The sequence below is a fragment of the Ochotona princeps genome, chromosome 1 (assembly GCF_030435755.1).
Source record: "Ochotona princeps isolate mOchPri1 chromosome 1, mOchPri1.hap1, whole genome shotgun sequence".
Classification (NCBI taxonomy): Eukaryota; Metazoa; Chordata; class Mammalia; order Lagomorpha; family Ochotonidae; genus Ochotona; species Ochotona princeps.
Genome location: NC_080832.1, coordinates 159,565,099 through 159,581,356, shown reverse-complemented (window position 1 = coordinate 159,581,356; position 16,258 = coordinate 159,565,099). Strand labels below are relative to the sequence as shown.

The 16,258-nt window shown below is 39.2% G+C and overlaps 1 protein-coding gene across 1 annotated transcript in view; it reads right to left on the bottom strand.

Moving 5' to 3' along the window:
* Positions 1-16,258, bottom strand: part of LOC101532567 (uncharacterized) — a 253,999-nt gene that overhangs the window by 159,261 nt on the left and 78,480 nt on the right. The window contains exon 10 of the mRNA XM_058670437.1: positions 2,348-2,611. Coding sequence (XP_058526420.1) covers positions 2,348-2,611 — 264 coding nt within the window. The remainder of the gene's footprint in view (positions 1-2,347; positions 2,612-16,258) is intronic.

Here is a 16,258-nt window from a genome sequence, read left to right as displayed (position 1 = left end):
GCTACTGTGTGTTCCCAGGCTTGAGGCGTGGCCATCCCAAGGCCCCCCGGCAGGCAGCAAGGTAGCTGCCTGCCGGAGGTTCAAGTCCTTGGGCCCCAGTCCCACCCTTCCTGGCTCCTCCCCCCAGCTCAAGCCACATGGCGAGCAGTAGGGGAGGCCCAGACTCGCTACACAGACCCCCGGGACTCACCCAGAAAAGGGGTAGCCATCGAGGTTCCGGCAAATCTGGGAGCAGCTCCCCACGTGTACGTGGTAGCTACTGTCCCTTTGCCCATTTCTTGACTGGTAACAAAGCAATAGTTTTATGAAACAAAGTTAATATGACATTGTTGTGTATTATATTATAATACTTTCCATGATATTATTTATGTAACATTAACTTTTAGATAACACATAGTAAATAAAGCAGGTTATTTAGAATTACATGATTTCATAATCATTATAACCAAATTTCCATTGTAGGTTGTATTTTAATTTTCAATTTATTTTTAATCTTGGTACACATTCAAATTACCGATTTTTAAAATATTTTCTTAACAAATGTGAATATTTTTCAATAATTTCTTTGCATTTCATTTGTAATAGTCTTCCTTTTGAAGTTTACTCAGACTGTGTTCTTCATTTTTAGTAGGTGTTAACAATTTCTAGTAACGGAGCCTCCATCAGAAAGCCAACAAACTAATATCTGCGAAAATAGAGCTTTTGCAGAGACATTTAAAAATTCTCCACCATATCCAGGTGCACATGAAGGATATGGCAGTATATTGAAAAAAAAAATTCTCCACCATTCTAGTGCACAATCAAATCAGCCTTATGCATAATGCTGCTTCCAGAAGTACAAAAATACATAGTCACATGAGGGCACTTGTCCCACTAGCAGAACTAGGCTGTCCCAAATGAATACCTCAACATAATGCTTTAGTGGAGTCAGGTAGCAGAAAGGTCACTTCTGATACTTCTACTCAAACTGCTTAACCAACAGGAGCACCATTATGCCAGATGGATATGTTGTTATTGATTTTAAGATCAAAATTATGTGTTTCCAGAAAAAGTTTGGCAGTGAAGTAGACAAGGAGGTAGGTAGTAAGTAGATGGATGGATAGGTAGATGTTAGATATAAACAGATGACAGGAGGATAGAAAAGAAAGAAAGAAGAAAGAAAGAAAGAAAGAAAGAAAGAAAGAAAGAAAGAAAGAAAGAAAGAAAGAAAGACGCATAATCAAATTTGTAAGTAAGATAGAAGAATCAATAACATTGATCAAAAAGGCAACCAGGATACATTGTATTCAGGAAGAATGCATTCGGACAATAAGACTACACAGGTGCTGGAATGCTCTTGGTAATATATATTAGCACATTATGTCCTAGATCCTCCATGCTGTTTGTTTAGAATAAGTTCTGCAATGCTATATCTGTTAAAGATTGGATTAGAAAATAGAATTCGTAATTTGCTTTATTTCGAATAATTGAGGTAAGAAAAGGTACAACGTGCTTTGAAATGGCATGGCAAAGGGAGATATTTTGTGATGACCACTTGAGTCCTGTGGAAATGTGAGTCTTTAATTTGTGCTATGAACTCACATACCTGCCTCATCAGACAGGTGGCAAGAGTCCAAAACGGGGACACTGTGCTGTGGTTTGGGAGGGTGCCCATAATGGTGCTGTTGGGACCTGGTGGAGCCTCTCGGGAAGTCTTTAGGTCACTCTGTTCAGTGTCCCAAGGAGTTCATTTATAGATGTTCTCGATGAGATAGTTGCTGCAACACTCAGAGGGCTTGAGTTCACCCTGTCTCTCAGTTCCTGCCTCCAACACATTGTCCTGCTTTTGTCTTTCACCTACCATCATCACACCCAGTTCCATCTAAATAAATATCCTTTATGATCAAATGATTTGCCCCAGAGGCTTCACTACAGTAACAAAACGCTTTCTGAAACAAACTTTATATTGTCTCTTCTCTATCCATAGACTAGATAATGCTTAAAACGCAGGGGAAGATAAGTGCTGGCTCCCACTCCTGTTGCACTCTGAGCAGGTACCTAGTCTGCTTCAACACAAATCAACTCTGAAGCAAGAATCAGAAGATTCAAGCAGCAGTTATGGGCCATTCACAATGTGCAAGTCTATATTAAATTATCTTCAAGGGTTTTTTTTTGGCTAATGCTAGAATTTTGATTCTTATTTCTGCATATCAATTTTGTGTCTTCATTATTAGAAATCACCAATAAATGTAATTACTTCCATAATCACAAGATGACTTATTAAAATTCTCAATAGCATAAAAGGCATTTAAAAGCTAAATAGGAGAATCTTTGAGTCCTTTTCTACTTACAAAGCTATATCACCAACCTGAAAATAAATATTGCCCAGCCAGTGGTCCAAATCCAGGCAAATCAAGTCTTCAATTTCCCTGAAGTTACCAACTTTCCGGTCATAATGTCCACGGAGTAGGGGACACTTGAATTTTCCATCTACTACATGAAAGTTGTTGTCACACAAAGGGAAGACTGCCCAGCCCACAACACGGTCAAGGCTAGTATACGTCCCGTGAAGAAGAAAGAGTTCAAATAACAAAGCCAGGCCAGGTCTCACAGCTTTCTTGGGAGGCAGTGCCTAGAAAAGATATTAAAATGAAAGAAGATGTTAGGATGTCTACATGTTTTGGAAACACATTGTATTCAGTGTGAAATGGAAAGTGAATATTCTTCCAAGTCCAGCAAGGCCGCCATGAAAATATGACCCAAATGACACAATAAATTGGACCCTGCCAGCTGGACAGTTTGCTTTAGAATTCAGTCATGTGTTGTGTTCATTAGCATAGCATTCCATATTTTCATTCCTCTTTGCTTGCATTGCTACCTCTGTTGTATACCCATTTTCATCCTCCACTAAACTCACTGTTGCACCTGCTGTCAATCATTTTCATGACAACCACACACCCAGAGAAAGTGTTTTGCACAGAATAAATGTTTTTTAGTGGTCAAACTATTGCACTCCAGGGAAACTAATCCTGATGTGCCAGTACATCTCATGAAGGAAAGAAAATCCTATTTCACTATGACTACTCCGGTTATTCTACACTTGATCTTAGCCAAAAGGCCAAGAAGCGATACTCTTGTTTTTCTGACTGGCAATATAATACACCTGATTTTTTAAAAGAGATTTATTTATTTGTCTGTTTCTTTGTTATTATTGAAAAAGCAGATTTATGGAGAGAAGAAAAGACAGAGCAAAAGTACTTGCATCCAAGAATTCACTCCCCAAGTATCTGCAACTGTCATACGACAAACAAATCCAAAAATAGAAACCAGGAGTGTCTTCTTGGTTTCCCACATAGATGCTGGGTCCCAAGGACATGGGCCATCCTCCACTGCTTTCTCAGACTATAAACGGGGAGCTGAATGAAGTGGAGCAGCCAGGACACAAATTGCCCATAAGAGATCACATTGCCCTGAGGTGGAAGATTAACTACTTGAGCTATTGTGCCTGCCTCTCCACTCACCTCCATGCACATAACTTTGTACATAATTTGTCAGTGCTAAATAAATAGCACCAAGTGTAAAATCAAAGGGAATAATCAAATTGGCCAATTCACTGTTAAAGTTCCAAAATATAAAGATGGAGCCTGTCCACTGACCTTTAGAAACAATGATTTTAGGAAATTACAAGGTACAAACAAAGTTTCAGCTAAAAGATATTTAGGCTTTCAAATCTTGTTTGTGAAGAATTTAAAATAGACAAAATTAGGAATATACCTGACCCTATTGCAACACTCCATTAAATCAAAGGTATGTAGGTATGCTTTACTTAATGTATGCAAATATCCTAACGTTTAGTTTCAGTATAAAACCAAGCAGAGGCATCTGTTAAAAAATGCTATAACCTTGTGGCAGCTGCTATTAAGTCATTAACAGGATCAAGTTTCATTTAAACCAGATTTACCATTTTCTACAACAGCCCATGGGAAAGCTAAAAACATTAGGCACAAATTACTGACAAAACAGATCCTTAATCAGCCTGTAGTTTTCATTTGGCTAGTTGGCTGCGAACACCAGTTGTGATAAGAAAACATCAGCTATGAGGAGAGGAAGACAGAGTCAGAAACCTGTTTTCAGCCATTGCTTAAAAATAAACTTGAACAAATTTTATTAACAATAATCGCATCTATTTCTGCTCTGGCCTTTTATTTAAGGGAATGTACAGTAACTGTGTGATAAAGACTATCCAGATGTGAAGATACAATGCAGTATGCATCTCTACTTCCAAATCAAAGATGGACTCCCAACAAAACTGTTTCATATATCTTAACAATAGGATGCTGGACTCTCTGCCATTTTCTGTACCAGCAATGTCAGGATACATTTAAACAGCAGAATGATGGACTTATGACTGTTTATGAAGAACTGCACTATTGTAATAATATAGGGAAAATCAGTTGGGGAAGGAAGGAATTCAGGGAGAGGGTAAGGGAAACCCCAGAGCATATGGAGTTGTATCATAACATATTTCTTTAAAATTTTTTAAAAAATGATTGTCATCCAACAAAATAAATAAATATATAAAAAACGTAGCATAAAATTCCTACCTATTACACTAGTCTTTTCCAGACTAGTCTTATTAAACACACATCATAGGAATTTGACCATTGGGACTCAGTTGTACCGTTGCTAATTTGTACTCTAGAGTGAGTCAATTCTCTTTTTACATCTGAATGTCCATATGCCAGAGGTAAAAGTTACCTTGCATGCTAACTTAGTATCATTATCAGCTCAGTAAACAAACACATTCACAAAAACATGAGATGTATATTATTGCAATTTGTTTTTTATCTGAACCACTTTTAACTTAGGTAACTATTTCACTTTAAAAGAAAAAGTACATTCCAGGTCCAAGCACATTTATAAATATGGAAAACACCTGAAAGCCCCTCGAGGTTTTGCTTCTGATTCTAATGGGGAGGGTCTCAGATGGTCAACATTCCCCTCAAGACAAGAAAACAAATATCAAAGTACAGAATCAATGCATACTGTGAAGCCCTTGGAGAACTAAAGCGGTGGAGAAAGGTAAAGAAACCAAATCTCAGATAGAGATTTGTCATTTCCACTTGACCTACTGTCAGGAAAGGGTGAAGAAGCAAACCTTTCCAGCAGAAAGGAGAAACCTGCTGGACTTCTAACAATATCAGGATAAGGTGGCATGTGGAACACTTAGAAGCTCTTGAATGCAAAACACATCCTTCTATCAGTTCTGAATTTACAAAATTCATAAATTCTCAACAGCATGTGAGCAATTGTGTCTGTGAATGAAGGCAAACAGAGATTACTGGTGGCCCAAAAGCCTCGGAGAAGGATTGGAAAGCACAGATCCACAAAATCATCTCATGATTACACAAATCTTGGGTATGATGCTCAACGCAAGTGGAGGGTCTTTTGATACTATAAAGCCTTGAAAACTAGTAAGAAGTGAAAACCGGCTTGAGTTCCCATCCAACCTGACCTTAGCTTATTCACTAGTATTAGTAAACACATCAATCCCTCATGGGGAAATATCAAATGGTATGTGATTCCCTACAATCTTCTGTTACAGAATGAAGAAACACACACGCGCGCGCGCGCACACACACACACACACACACAGGACATCCAAAGACACGGAGAATTAGGAAGCATAAACCAAAGAGTATTAGTCAAAGGAAATTGAACCACAGTTGATCCAGAGGTTGAAATGATCAAAAGTTTTAAATAACCATTATACTTAGGATAGAAAAATAAAGGCTTAGATGAAAAATCATTGGTGAATGGATTGAACAGTTCAGGAGAGAACTCTAAGAAAAGTTTTAGAGCAGACCTGTAAAATATTAAAGTTACATAGTCACTCACTGGCCACAACACAGTGGTATCAGGTGAATTTGAAGGCAGGTTGATAGAAATTATCCCCACTGAGTCACAAAGGGAAACAGAATAAAAAAAAATGAATCACAGCCCCAGAGAACTGTGTGTAGCGTCATTGGGATCCTCAAAGAGGAAGAAAAATACAGCAGTGCAGAAAATAGTATTGGAAGAGATAATGAAGGAATTTTCCCCCACTTCATGAAATATATCAATCTATAACATGAAGATCAGAAAAAATAAACTATAAGTAGAAGTGACAAAGTCAAATTGATGAAAATCAAAGGTGAACAGAAAAATCTTAATAATGGAAGTTCAATAAACCTAAAAGGAAGAGTTCTCTCCTGGCTGTCCAGAAGTATCCATTCATTCCCTTCTTATGAAAGCTTGAATGTCTTATGAACTACTAAACATAGTAGAGAAAATCTTTGCCCATGTCTTTTCTATGCCCTCTGATCACCTCCAGTTACTTTTATCACTTACACTGAACAAAAGGATTGTAGAAACTGGTTAATTATAAACTCCATGTTCTGTGACTTACTAGGCTATTTCTTGCATAACTAATGTCATAATATAACCTTGACCCTAATGATTCCAATACCATAGCAGTGCATTGAAAATCTTAACATGACCTCACCATTATGTAACTTTCATTGTTTTATTCCCTATTAAATATCTAGTAACACATATAACACGTGCAGACACTAATACTAAGCATTGTCAAAATAATCACTGCCAATGTTCCCAAATGGCAGCCTCCCCAAGACACAAACACAAAGTCTACTGTTTGGGGGGCACCCAAATCATCCAGAAATTCTTCTTTCTATCCTAAGTGGAAAAATCTTTAATTGAACAGAAATGTTAAGATTTTATTTACAGGGTCTGCTATGATGGCTCAATGGCTACATCCTCACCTACAAGCACCAAGATCCCATATGCACGCCAGTTTGTGCCCTGCCTGCTCCACTTCCCATCCAGCTCTGTGCCTGTGGCCTGGGAAAGCAGTACAGGATGGCCCAATGCCTTGGGACCCTGCACCCATGTGGGAGACCCAGAAGAAACTCCTGGGTCCTAGCTACGGATCACTTCAGCTTCAGCCGTTGTCACCTTTTGGTCCATGAACCAGTGGATAGAAGATCTTTCTGTTTCTCCTTTCTGTAATTCTGATCTCCCTTTCCAATAAGAAATAATTACATCATTATTAAAAAAAAAGATTTCACTTTAAAAAATTAAATGTTCATTATAAATAAAGGGATTACAGACCTGTGTGGGCCACAAGTTGGAATGGGGAGGTTGGAAAGGGGTGAGTGAGAAAAATGGTTTTGCCTTCCTTCCTGTGTCTGTAGGGTGAGGGGCGATGGAGAAGCGAGGGGGAGGCTGCACTGATCCTTTAGTTCTAAGGATGAAGATGGCTCTTAAAACTGCCTCAAAGACGTTGAAGAGAGAATCTCCTCAGAGTGTTACTGAGTGGTGGTTGGGTAAGAGCAACATAGAGCATGACAGGTGTGGCCTAAGCTTGCTGCATATTCGTTCTAATTCTGACCATCATCTGGGAGATCTCTTATGCTGGGTCTTTCCTTTCAGTGACAATTGCTGTGTCCACCACATCATCTTGATTGCTCTAAGACACCGTTGGCCTCATAACGTATGAGGTGACTGTTCCGTCTGTCCTCGCACAGACTCTTCGTGGTTTGTTCTGTGTAAGCACTGAGGCCTACTGATTGTCCATGGCTACCTCAGAATGGCCAGAGGGTTGGTTGCATTCTATGGAATCTGGACTGAGATTTTATGCCCAGTTGCTTTTCTTTCCACTCTGTGATCAGACACTTGAGGTCTTTATTTGGATAATAGCAGCCAGTTATCTTGCCTTTCATGTATAATCTAGGTATGTTCTTCATTTTTTAACTGGAATCAGCAATGGAGGTGAGCTGATCTTGGAAAACGTGTTCTAAGACCAGACCACATGTCTGTTAGATGTTCAGTGAGATTAGGAATCCTGCCAATGACAGTCTTGTCATCAGGGAGCCCACTTCTGACCACAACACTAAATATGGCCCACGCCTAGCTCTGAGTCTCACATGCCCCAGCAAGTGCAACAATCTGGTCCATATCATTGCCAGCCAGTTCTGATTTCCGTATGTATCCAGTGCAACCACCTGGTGTGTAAGAGGGTGAGTCACTCCAGAACCCTCTGCTTCCAGTCCCTGTTCTCACTTGACCGATGATTACAGCACTGCAGCCTGGCCTGCCCCTAGTCTCAGCATTCACATGTACCAGGGGTACAGTGACCCAGTCAAGGAAACCCCTTGAATCCTTATTAGGTTATTCCCCAGGTCTAGCTCTCATTTGCAGCCATGGGTGTTGGGACCTTTCCTGGCCCACCCAAGACTGACTCTAACATGAGGGCAGGTGCTCTGTCCTGTTCAGGGTGGCCTTCTAGAACCCCTCCAGACTGGCCCCAAAATTCAGTACTCACATGCATAGCAGGTAGAGCAGCCTGGCTAAAGAGTTATAAATATGTAGTAACTCAGAAAAAGACACTTTGAAAAATTTTGTGGTGGGATACATATTATCTAATGAAGTGATGAGAAGATATATGATAGTTGTTTTGACAAATAGTGAATTTTTCACAATTTCATATCTCCATAATATATAACAGCTCTGATCAGTAGAAAGTCAGTTTGCCTCCTGAGCAGCAGCGGCCCATTAATTCCACTCACCAAGATTTTCCAGTCTCTTACTTCCTAGGCACAAGGTAGAACCCCTGTCCGTGTCTCTGCTGGATGGTACATTTGAATGGTTCTGGCCATTGATCTGTGAATGAATGCAACATCACTTCTGGGCCAGAAGAGTGTGGTTGGTTCTAAACTCTCCAGTGACATCTTGTCATCTTCTTTGTAACGAATGAAAAGCAGCATCTTAGTTGGTGGCCTAGCCTTTGCTCTAGCGTAAGAATGGATGTTGCAGAAGTTTCCATTTTCCCAAAGTGGATGTGGATTGTCGGTGGCAAGCATCTGTTGTGGACAGCCACGGAGATACTGCTGTATTTGATTGCTATCAGATAACCAAGGTTGCTTGGACTCATTTGTTGGCTTTGACTTGTATTTACTTACGTCCAGCACTGATCCTTCTACAGACATGGACCAGGAGAACAGAAAAGTCAATGATCTAAGTCACTGGATATAAGATCAAAGACCTTTGTCAGCATAGAGATAAAGCTAAAAGAACATATATACCTACACAATACTTGAGCAGATTAGCAGAATATCAGCCAGTGTAAATTGCTCACAAGTTCTACAGTGTGTCCCTGGGACATTTCATTCGTTCTAAATGCATCTTGTAGTCCCCAGAGTTTATATGTAGGTTATTTCTACCCCAACTGCTCAATCTTTCTTTAATAACAAACTTGGTAATTAACTTAGTAATGACTTACCAAAGTTAAAAGGAAGCTATGCGTCACAGTGGTTAAGGGAATGACCTTTGGCATCAGACAACTGAGAGATCTCATGCCCATTTATCAATAGAATAAGTGATGTATTTACTATTTCTAGATCTTGTTTCACTGTATATAAAGTGCTGGAGTAGGGGAGGGTAGAGGAGTCGATGGCTGATACAAACAATGGAAAGTGAACTAAATCGTATCTCCATATCTAACAGCACAGAGCAAATATTTCATAGCACTTTTAAAAGCTATTTAGCATATTTAATTCACAGTATAACAAAAAATAATTCTTTTGAGGAAGACATCTATGGGCAAGTGAGTGTTCCAGTACAAGATACCTTCAATCATCCACTGAGCGTTTCATAGAAGTATCATTTTCTTCTCTATCCTCCTAGCCAAGATGATAAACAGGCAAGTAAGCTAAATCCCTTGTCTTTCTGTTATGGGCTAACAGAACGTTATTTTTCTTGGAGACATGCTTTGACAAGTTTCAAGGACTAAGAGTATCACCAGTTCTAACTGCAATCGCGTCTGAATGGAAGACAGAGACTCTTAAGTGTCACCTCATTGGAAAACCAGTACTAACCAATCACACAGAATAGCTCAAAGCCCTTGTTTTTAGGTCATTGATTTCTCTTTAACACTCCAGTCCTAAAATTAATAAAATATGCACAGTTAGCATGTATTCACTAATGGCAAGGCACTCTGTTAAATACTTTAACCTCTGCAGTTCAACTGCCATAGTAATTCTATGGGGTAGATTTTATCAGGGACTCCATTTGACGGATAGCACAGCTGATTCAAAGAGATTTGATCTAAGGGCACAAAAACAAATGAGGAAGAATGAGGTTGAACTTGATTTTAAGCATTCTGATCTGCAGTCAGTCATGTGACGCTCCCTGAAGGTTGGAAGGGCTGACATGGGCCAGCCTACCTTCGATGAGTGGTGGAAGAACTCCAAGCCATCCCATCATGTCTCCTACAAACAGAGGAACTAGGGCTCTTTTTTCTAGAGGTTCTGAAAACAACCCATTGTCACCAGCATTGTTGCTGTGGATGTCAAACATTCAAGACAGCAGTAAAGCTTTCCAAACCACTCCCCTTGCCATACACACACACACACACACACACACACACACACACACACACACACACACATACACACCCCTCCACACAACCCTTTATCCAGGATCCTTGATGATTAAGTCTTTATGAAAGGCAACACTCATCGGATAGTTTACAAATTGATATCTAAATTAAAAACTGCTTTGGGTAAAAGGTATAACTGTATGAATTTCAAAATCTGAAGTCCTTGAGTTAACTTCATGCTCTCCAAAAAAAAAAACGAGTTATTCATTTGAACACACCAAGATTTCTACCGTGATGTCTTTAATGCCTAAAACTAGCAGTGCCTCCAAATTTAGTTTGTATAAGAATTACCCAGGGTATTTATTAAAAATGCAGAATTTTGGGCTGCATGTTTATCTTAAAATCAATAAATCTGAACTAGGGCTTGAGACTGAATTCCAACCAGGTGAGATAAAATCTCAAGTGATACTTCTGTCTTCAATAGCAAATCAGAGATAAGCAAGGTGGACTGGGACATCCAGGAACCTGTATGTTCGACTGACTTCCATGGCTTTCTGTGTAAAATCTCAGTCTTACCTGAATAAGTACTGACTAGCCAACCTGACATTTTTCACTATTTCCCATCAAAGATGAGCGAATCAAGAGGAAATATATAGTATATCATCTCATTATACTGTAGTTCTATTACCTGACCTCAACCTCAATATGTCATAACTCATCTATTCACAAGCTACTGAAATGTTCAACTAAGAACATTTCACTCTAGGGAGATAGAAAAATCTAATTGAATATTTTAATTTAAAAAAATCAGTTCTGGGATTCTTCCCCCCCTTCCTTTTTTTTTTTTTTTTCATTTCAACTGTTAAAACAAAAAGTTGAAATTTCCTTCAGTTTCTCCTTGTTAGGCAAAAGACAGATCTTTCCTTTCATTGTCCCTGAGAATTAAACACATTGGGGAAAAATTGGGCACAGCCCATTACTTTTACAAACCCCAGTGAGTGAGTCTCAGTGCACAAAAAGATGGCATTTTGGAACATCTGCAGCCTGATTAGATCAAAGACCAACAAATTAGCCACAAATGGTTTTACCAGGAGCATGTAAATACATCATTTGGAAAGCAGAAAACTTTTGGCAATAACTGCTAATCAACATTTCCCCCTTTGGGCAGTCCACAATGCACTGAGGCTGAACAATTTTTTAATTTTGCAAAGCTCTTCCAGGCATAATTCCACATTTGATTGTTAGGTTGGTGTGAGCCCATTTTACAGGTTGCTGAAAAACAGGAAAGCAATGACTGGTTCATGCTTCTCTGGCTACCATATTTTCCTCTGACTATTCCAAAAAGCCAATTACACTTCACTGCTTCCTTCCCTCACTCACTCACACGCAAGCCTTCAACAGCCACTGCGTGCTTATGCATCAAAGCAGAGTATCAAAACAATATAAAAAAGCTTTCATTTTCATTATACTATAATCTGGTAAGGGAGACAGCAATCGATCATTCAATCAAAATCTGTCAGTTGTGATGAACCCCTAACCTATTACCAGAGATATTAAAATACTGTAAATGAATAATGATGCACAAGACGACGGGAGAGGGATGAAACTGTGAGGAACCTCGAAAGCAACTTTGAACCTCTGAGCTGCAGTGCCAACTTCTGAGGAGGAGAAAGACAGCATGCCTGAAATCCATGACTGCAGCTAAAGGCTCAGAATGTTCAGAGAATGTAACTGAGGCCAGGATGAAATTTGTAAGCCATTGTCTTTGAATGGAATAAAATGTAAGAGTGGGAAGAAGTCAGGTCACATAAAGTGGGACGGTCTGGGAAAATTATTTGAATTCTATTCTAGATGTAACAGAGACCTAAACACAAAGGAAGCCTGGAAGAAGGGTTTTGGCATGATATGACATACAAGTAACTACACAGACATTTTTTGGATCCTTGACTCTGGTCTCAATCTGCCACCATCACAAGGTTGGATACTCAACAGTTCAAAGTCATAGACTACTGTATGAGGCAGGTGGATAGTGTGAGATACCCAGGCTTCTCCTTTGCAATTAAAAGCTGTGTGACCTTGAAGAAATTCCTTGCCTTCCTCAGTCCTTCGTGACTTCTCCTGGTGTTCATGGGAGAATCAATGCCTTAAAAGTAGTTGTAAGGCATTTTGTATAGATGTCGAAATATTAAAACTTATTCCCTCTGAATGTGAGTGAGTTCAAATATAGCAGCAAGTTCTTCCTCTTCAGAGAATTCAAAATGATTTGGTTGTTGAATTGCATGCCAAGTGAACAAGAGCTACTATTTTGTAACTAGGGCATTTCTTAACTCTGAATACATTGGATGCAGAGAAGACACACAGAGGACAAAGACGAATTTATGGCTTTTGGAAAGCAGTCCTCATAAAACTTAAGACGTGACTCTTTATAAAACATTGAAACATTTTAATGTTTGAGAAAATTCGAATTAAAAGGCAGCCCCTAGCTGTCTCTTTGAGGATATCTGTATGATTCTTGGAATTCTTAGACTTGTTCATGCATCTTTAAAAATCATTTATTAAGAGAGATAAAAACAAAGCAAAGTCTCTCAGAAGTTTTCATTCTGGTACTGACAAGTTCAATGTTCTTCAGAGTAAGTAAGTACTGCCAATTTCTTGAGTTAGAACAGCCTCCTTCCCAAATATGTAATATATGATGCAGAACCTGTCATTGCAAGGACATAAAGGAGAGACTGAAGAGAAAGAATGCGTCTTTAGTAATAGAAACTCCTCCAGAAAAAAAAATATATACATATAATGTATGGGAATGTGAAAAAAATAGAGAAAGAGACAACTTGTGGGAATGGGTGATTAATTTGTAGATATGGAAGTAAAGGTATAGGTTCCTGCTCCTTTTTTTATTTTTGAGTGGGTTGTAAACATTGGTGTTTGTGGAGCCATTCACTTCTGGCTTTGAATCTTAGCTTGAAGTCTCTGAGCAAGTGAACATCTACCAGCAAAGCAAGTTAACAATGGGTCGGATGTTATGAAGTTTGCAGTGATAGTGTGTGTTCCATGTGTAAGACTGCAGGATGCCCTGCAGGCAATCAGTAGAGGACACCCTTCGTCTCCAGTTGGAGAACAAGTGAGAACATTAATAAAGTGGTTTTATGTACCAATGCCCGTGGAACTTCTCAGAACATTCAGTAGCAAAGCTTACAGGCCAACGGGCATCAAACTTGGTGTCAACCGTTTCCTCAAATGAGAGAATCAAGACTAGATTGACCAAGGCTTCTTGAAGGAACATTTTGAAAGGCTTGAAGAAATCTGATATACGAAAGAGAAGAAAATTCATCTAACATAAATTATGACTATTATGACTAATGATTGCCTACATGTAACTGCTACACAGAAAAGTTTACACGTGACATAACTTAATGCTTGTTGCGAATTATATTCCAGTCTTATGTTCCAGTTTTACAGATGGGGGAACTAAGGCCAGGAAGTTTAAGGAATTTTCCCCAAACGTTGAATGTTAGCAAGCAGTCAATCACTCTAAAGATGCTTGTTCCTGCTATGGCTTGGGTCCAGTTTTTGTGTGTTTATTATTTTGGCGTCAGCAAAAAGAGAGCAAGGTGCCTTGCAGAGATGAATGTATGGTTCAGTGAGACTCTCCTTAGCAGGTGAGTTAAGAGAGAACACTCCTGAGCTCAGATGCTCCGTGACCCTCTATGACGTTCTGGAAAACCCACTTGCAATCAAACTTCTCTGACCTCTGGAGTCCGCTTCACCGGCAGATATGACCTCTGAGAAAAGCACAGGAAGGGCCTAGTTCCTGCTGACACAAGAAGAAGTTTCCCAGAGCCACCCAATACAGTAAACTCTAGGGCGTTCCATTTAAATTGCAATAACCAATAATCAATCAAAGCAATCATGCCAGGCTCCAGATACTGTAGAAATACTCCTTTCCATGAGTTATTAAAATCATTTCTGTTCTTAGATATTAAATGTCACTCAGAAAATAACCTCCTGCAAAGTGTTGGGTTCATCATATTTGAAGAATTAATATTTTAGGTCATTTTAATCAATTTCTGATGTATGCAGTTTTCAGAGAGCACTTGAGGGAAGACACTGTGGTCATGACGAATAATGACACGAGTATGAACGATATTCTTTGTATTCATATTAGAATCAGAGCTGTTGCGAAGGGCTTTACCATCGTCAGTGTTTTTGGAAGCTTTGAATAGAAAAAAATGTCCCTGTTTCACTGAAATCAAGCTTTCTTTTTTTAAGGCATAAAACTTCAAATTTATTAATTCCACAGTTATATTTTAAAATGAATGCCAGTATCAGCTAGATGACTACATAATACGTGTCTTACACTTTCAAGAAACGGCATTAAAATTTTCACAGTATTTTGTATCATTTTCAGTGTAATAAAAATATGCCACCTTTTAAATAATGAATAATAGATTCTCAATTTGATTTACATGCATGGATTAAATGTCATGTTTGAAAAGTTGTCATTTTTTCATATTGGATTTCCCTCCAGTGGGGAAAAAAATGGCACTTATCTACTGCTATAATAATGATAACTGTTCACACTGATACATAAATATTAACTTGTTGAGACACTTCTTAAAATTTTATCCTCTAATGATACAATCTGATAGCCCAGCGAGATGAAGCCAGCTTTCTTCTGAAACTTCCGAGTTACCTATGTATAACCCAAGACTATTACCAAAACCTTCTACCAAAAGCATGACTACCCAAAAATATGGGGTCCCAGCCCTCCCTCGAGCACAAAATCAACTCCTCTTGATGCCAAAGCTATGCATTAGTTCTAAAACAAACAAACCTCCAAGTCTTCTGTTGCTGTTTATTTCCCACCAGAAGAAAACATTTGTTGTCCTCAGTGTTACATGGGACCCTGGGGTTGGGCTGTCAGAGCTGTTACAATGCTGAACCGAAGGTTGGTTCAAACAACAGAAATCTCTATTCTCACGATTCTGGAGGTTAGTAATCAAAAATTATGGTGTCAACAGCACTAGGTCCTCCTGGCTTCTCCATGGCTGTCTCTTCCAGTGGCCTTGGTATGATCTTACTGCCATGTGTCTGTGCCCTAATCTCTTCTGGCAAGGCTAGCAATCACACTGACTTAGGGTTCCCGTTGATGATTTCATCTTAACATCTCTTTTTAGAGACTCTCTCTCCAAATACTACTTAATCACATTCCGTTCTAGGAAGTCTCTTCCCTGGGAAGTCTCCATGGGAACTGCAGGCAGGTCCTAACTCTGTGACTGTCCGCTACTGGACTATTCCCATCTCTCACACCCACCTTTCAACATGCACACAGTGTTTACAAGGATAAGTCATTTTGCTGAAAAAGCTAAACACCATTTGGGAAGTTCAAATCCCAATATAGAAATGAGATGATTTTTACTTTTCTCTGTCAAGGAATTAGTTTGTAGAAGCTATCCTGGTCCTAGGGTCCTGACCACATCACTCCAACACTCGATACAGAACTACTCAGTACATGAGACGAAGTTCTTCAACTATCAGTTGATTTATAACAAGTTAAGCAAAACTTAGCTTGATACAGTGTTCCCTCTATTTCCCAATGATGTGGGTCAGGAATTAAAGCATAACTCACCTGCCCCACATGATACCTAGTGCAGCTACTGAGCTGTTTGTTGGACTGAGAGTAAAAGCACACAAGACATCACTCAAGTGCCTTGAAACTGTAGGAATCAATGGAAGGTTCACCTCTGCTTAGGCGCTCTCACAGGACCTTACCTCTTGCCTTTTCCACATTGGGTTTTTCTTTTAACACAATGACGTAAGACTGTAAGAACAAGATTTCTA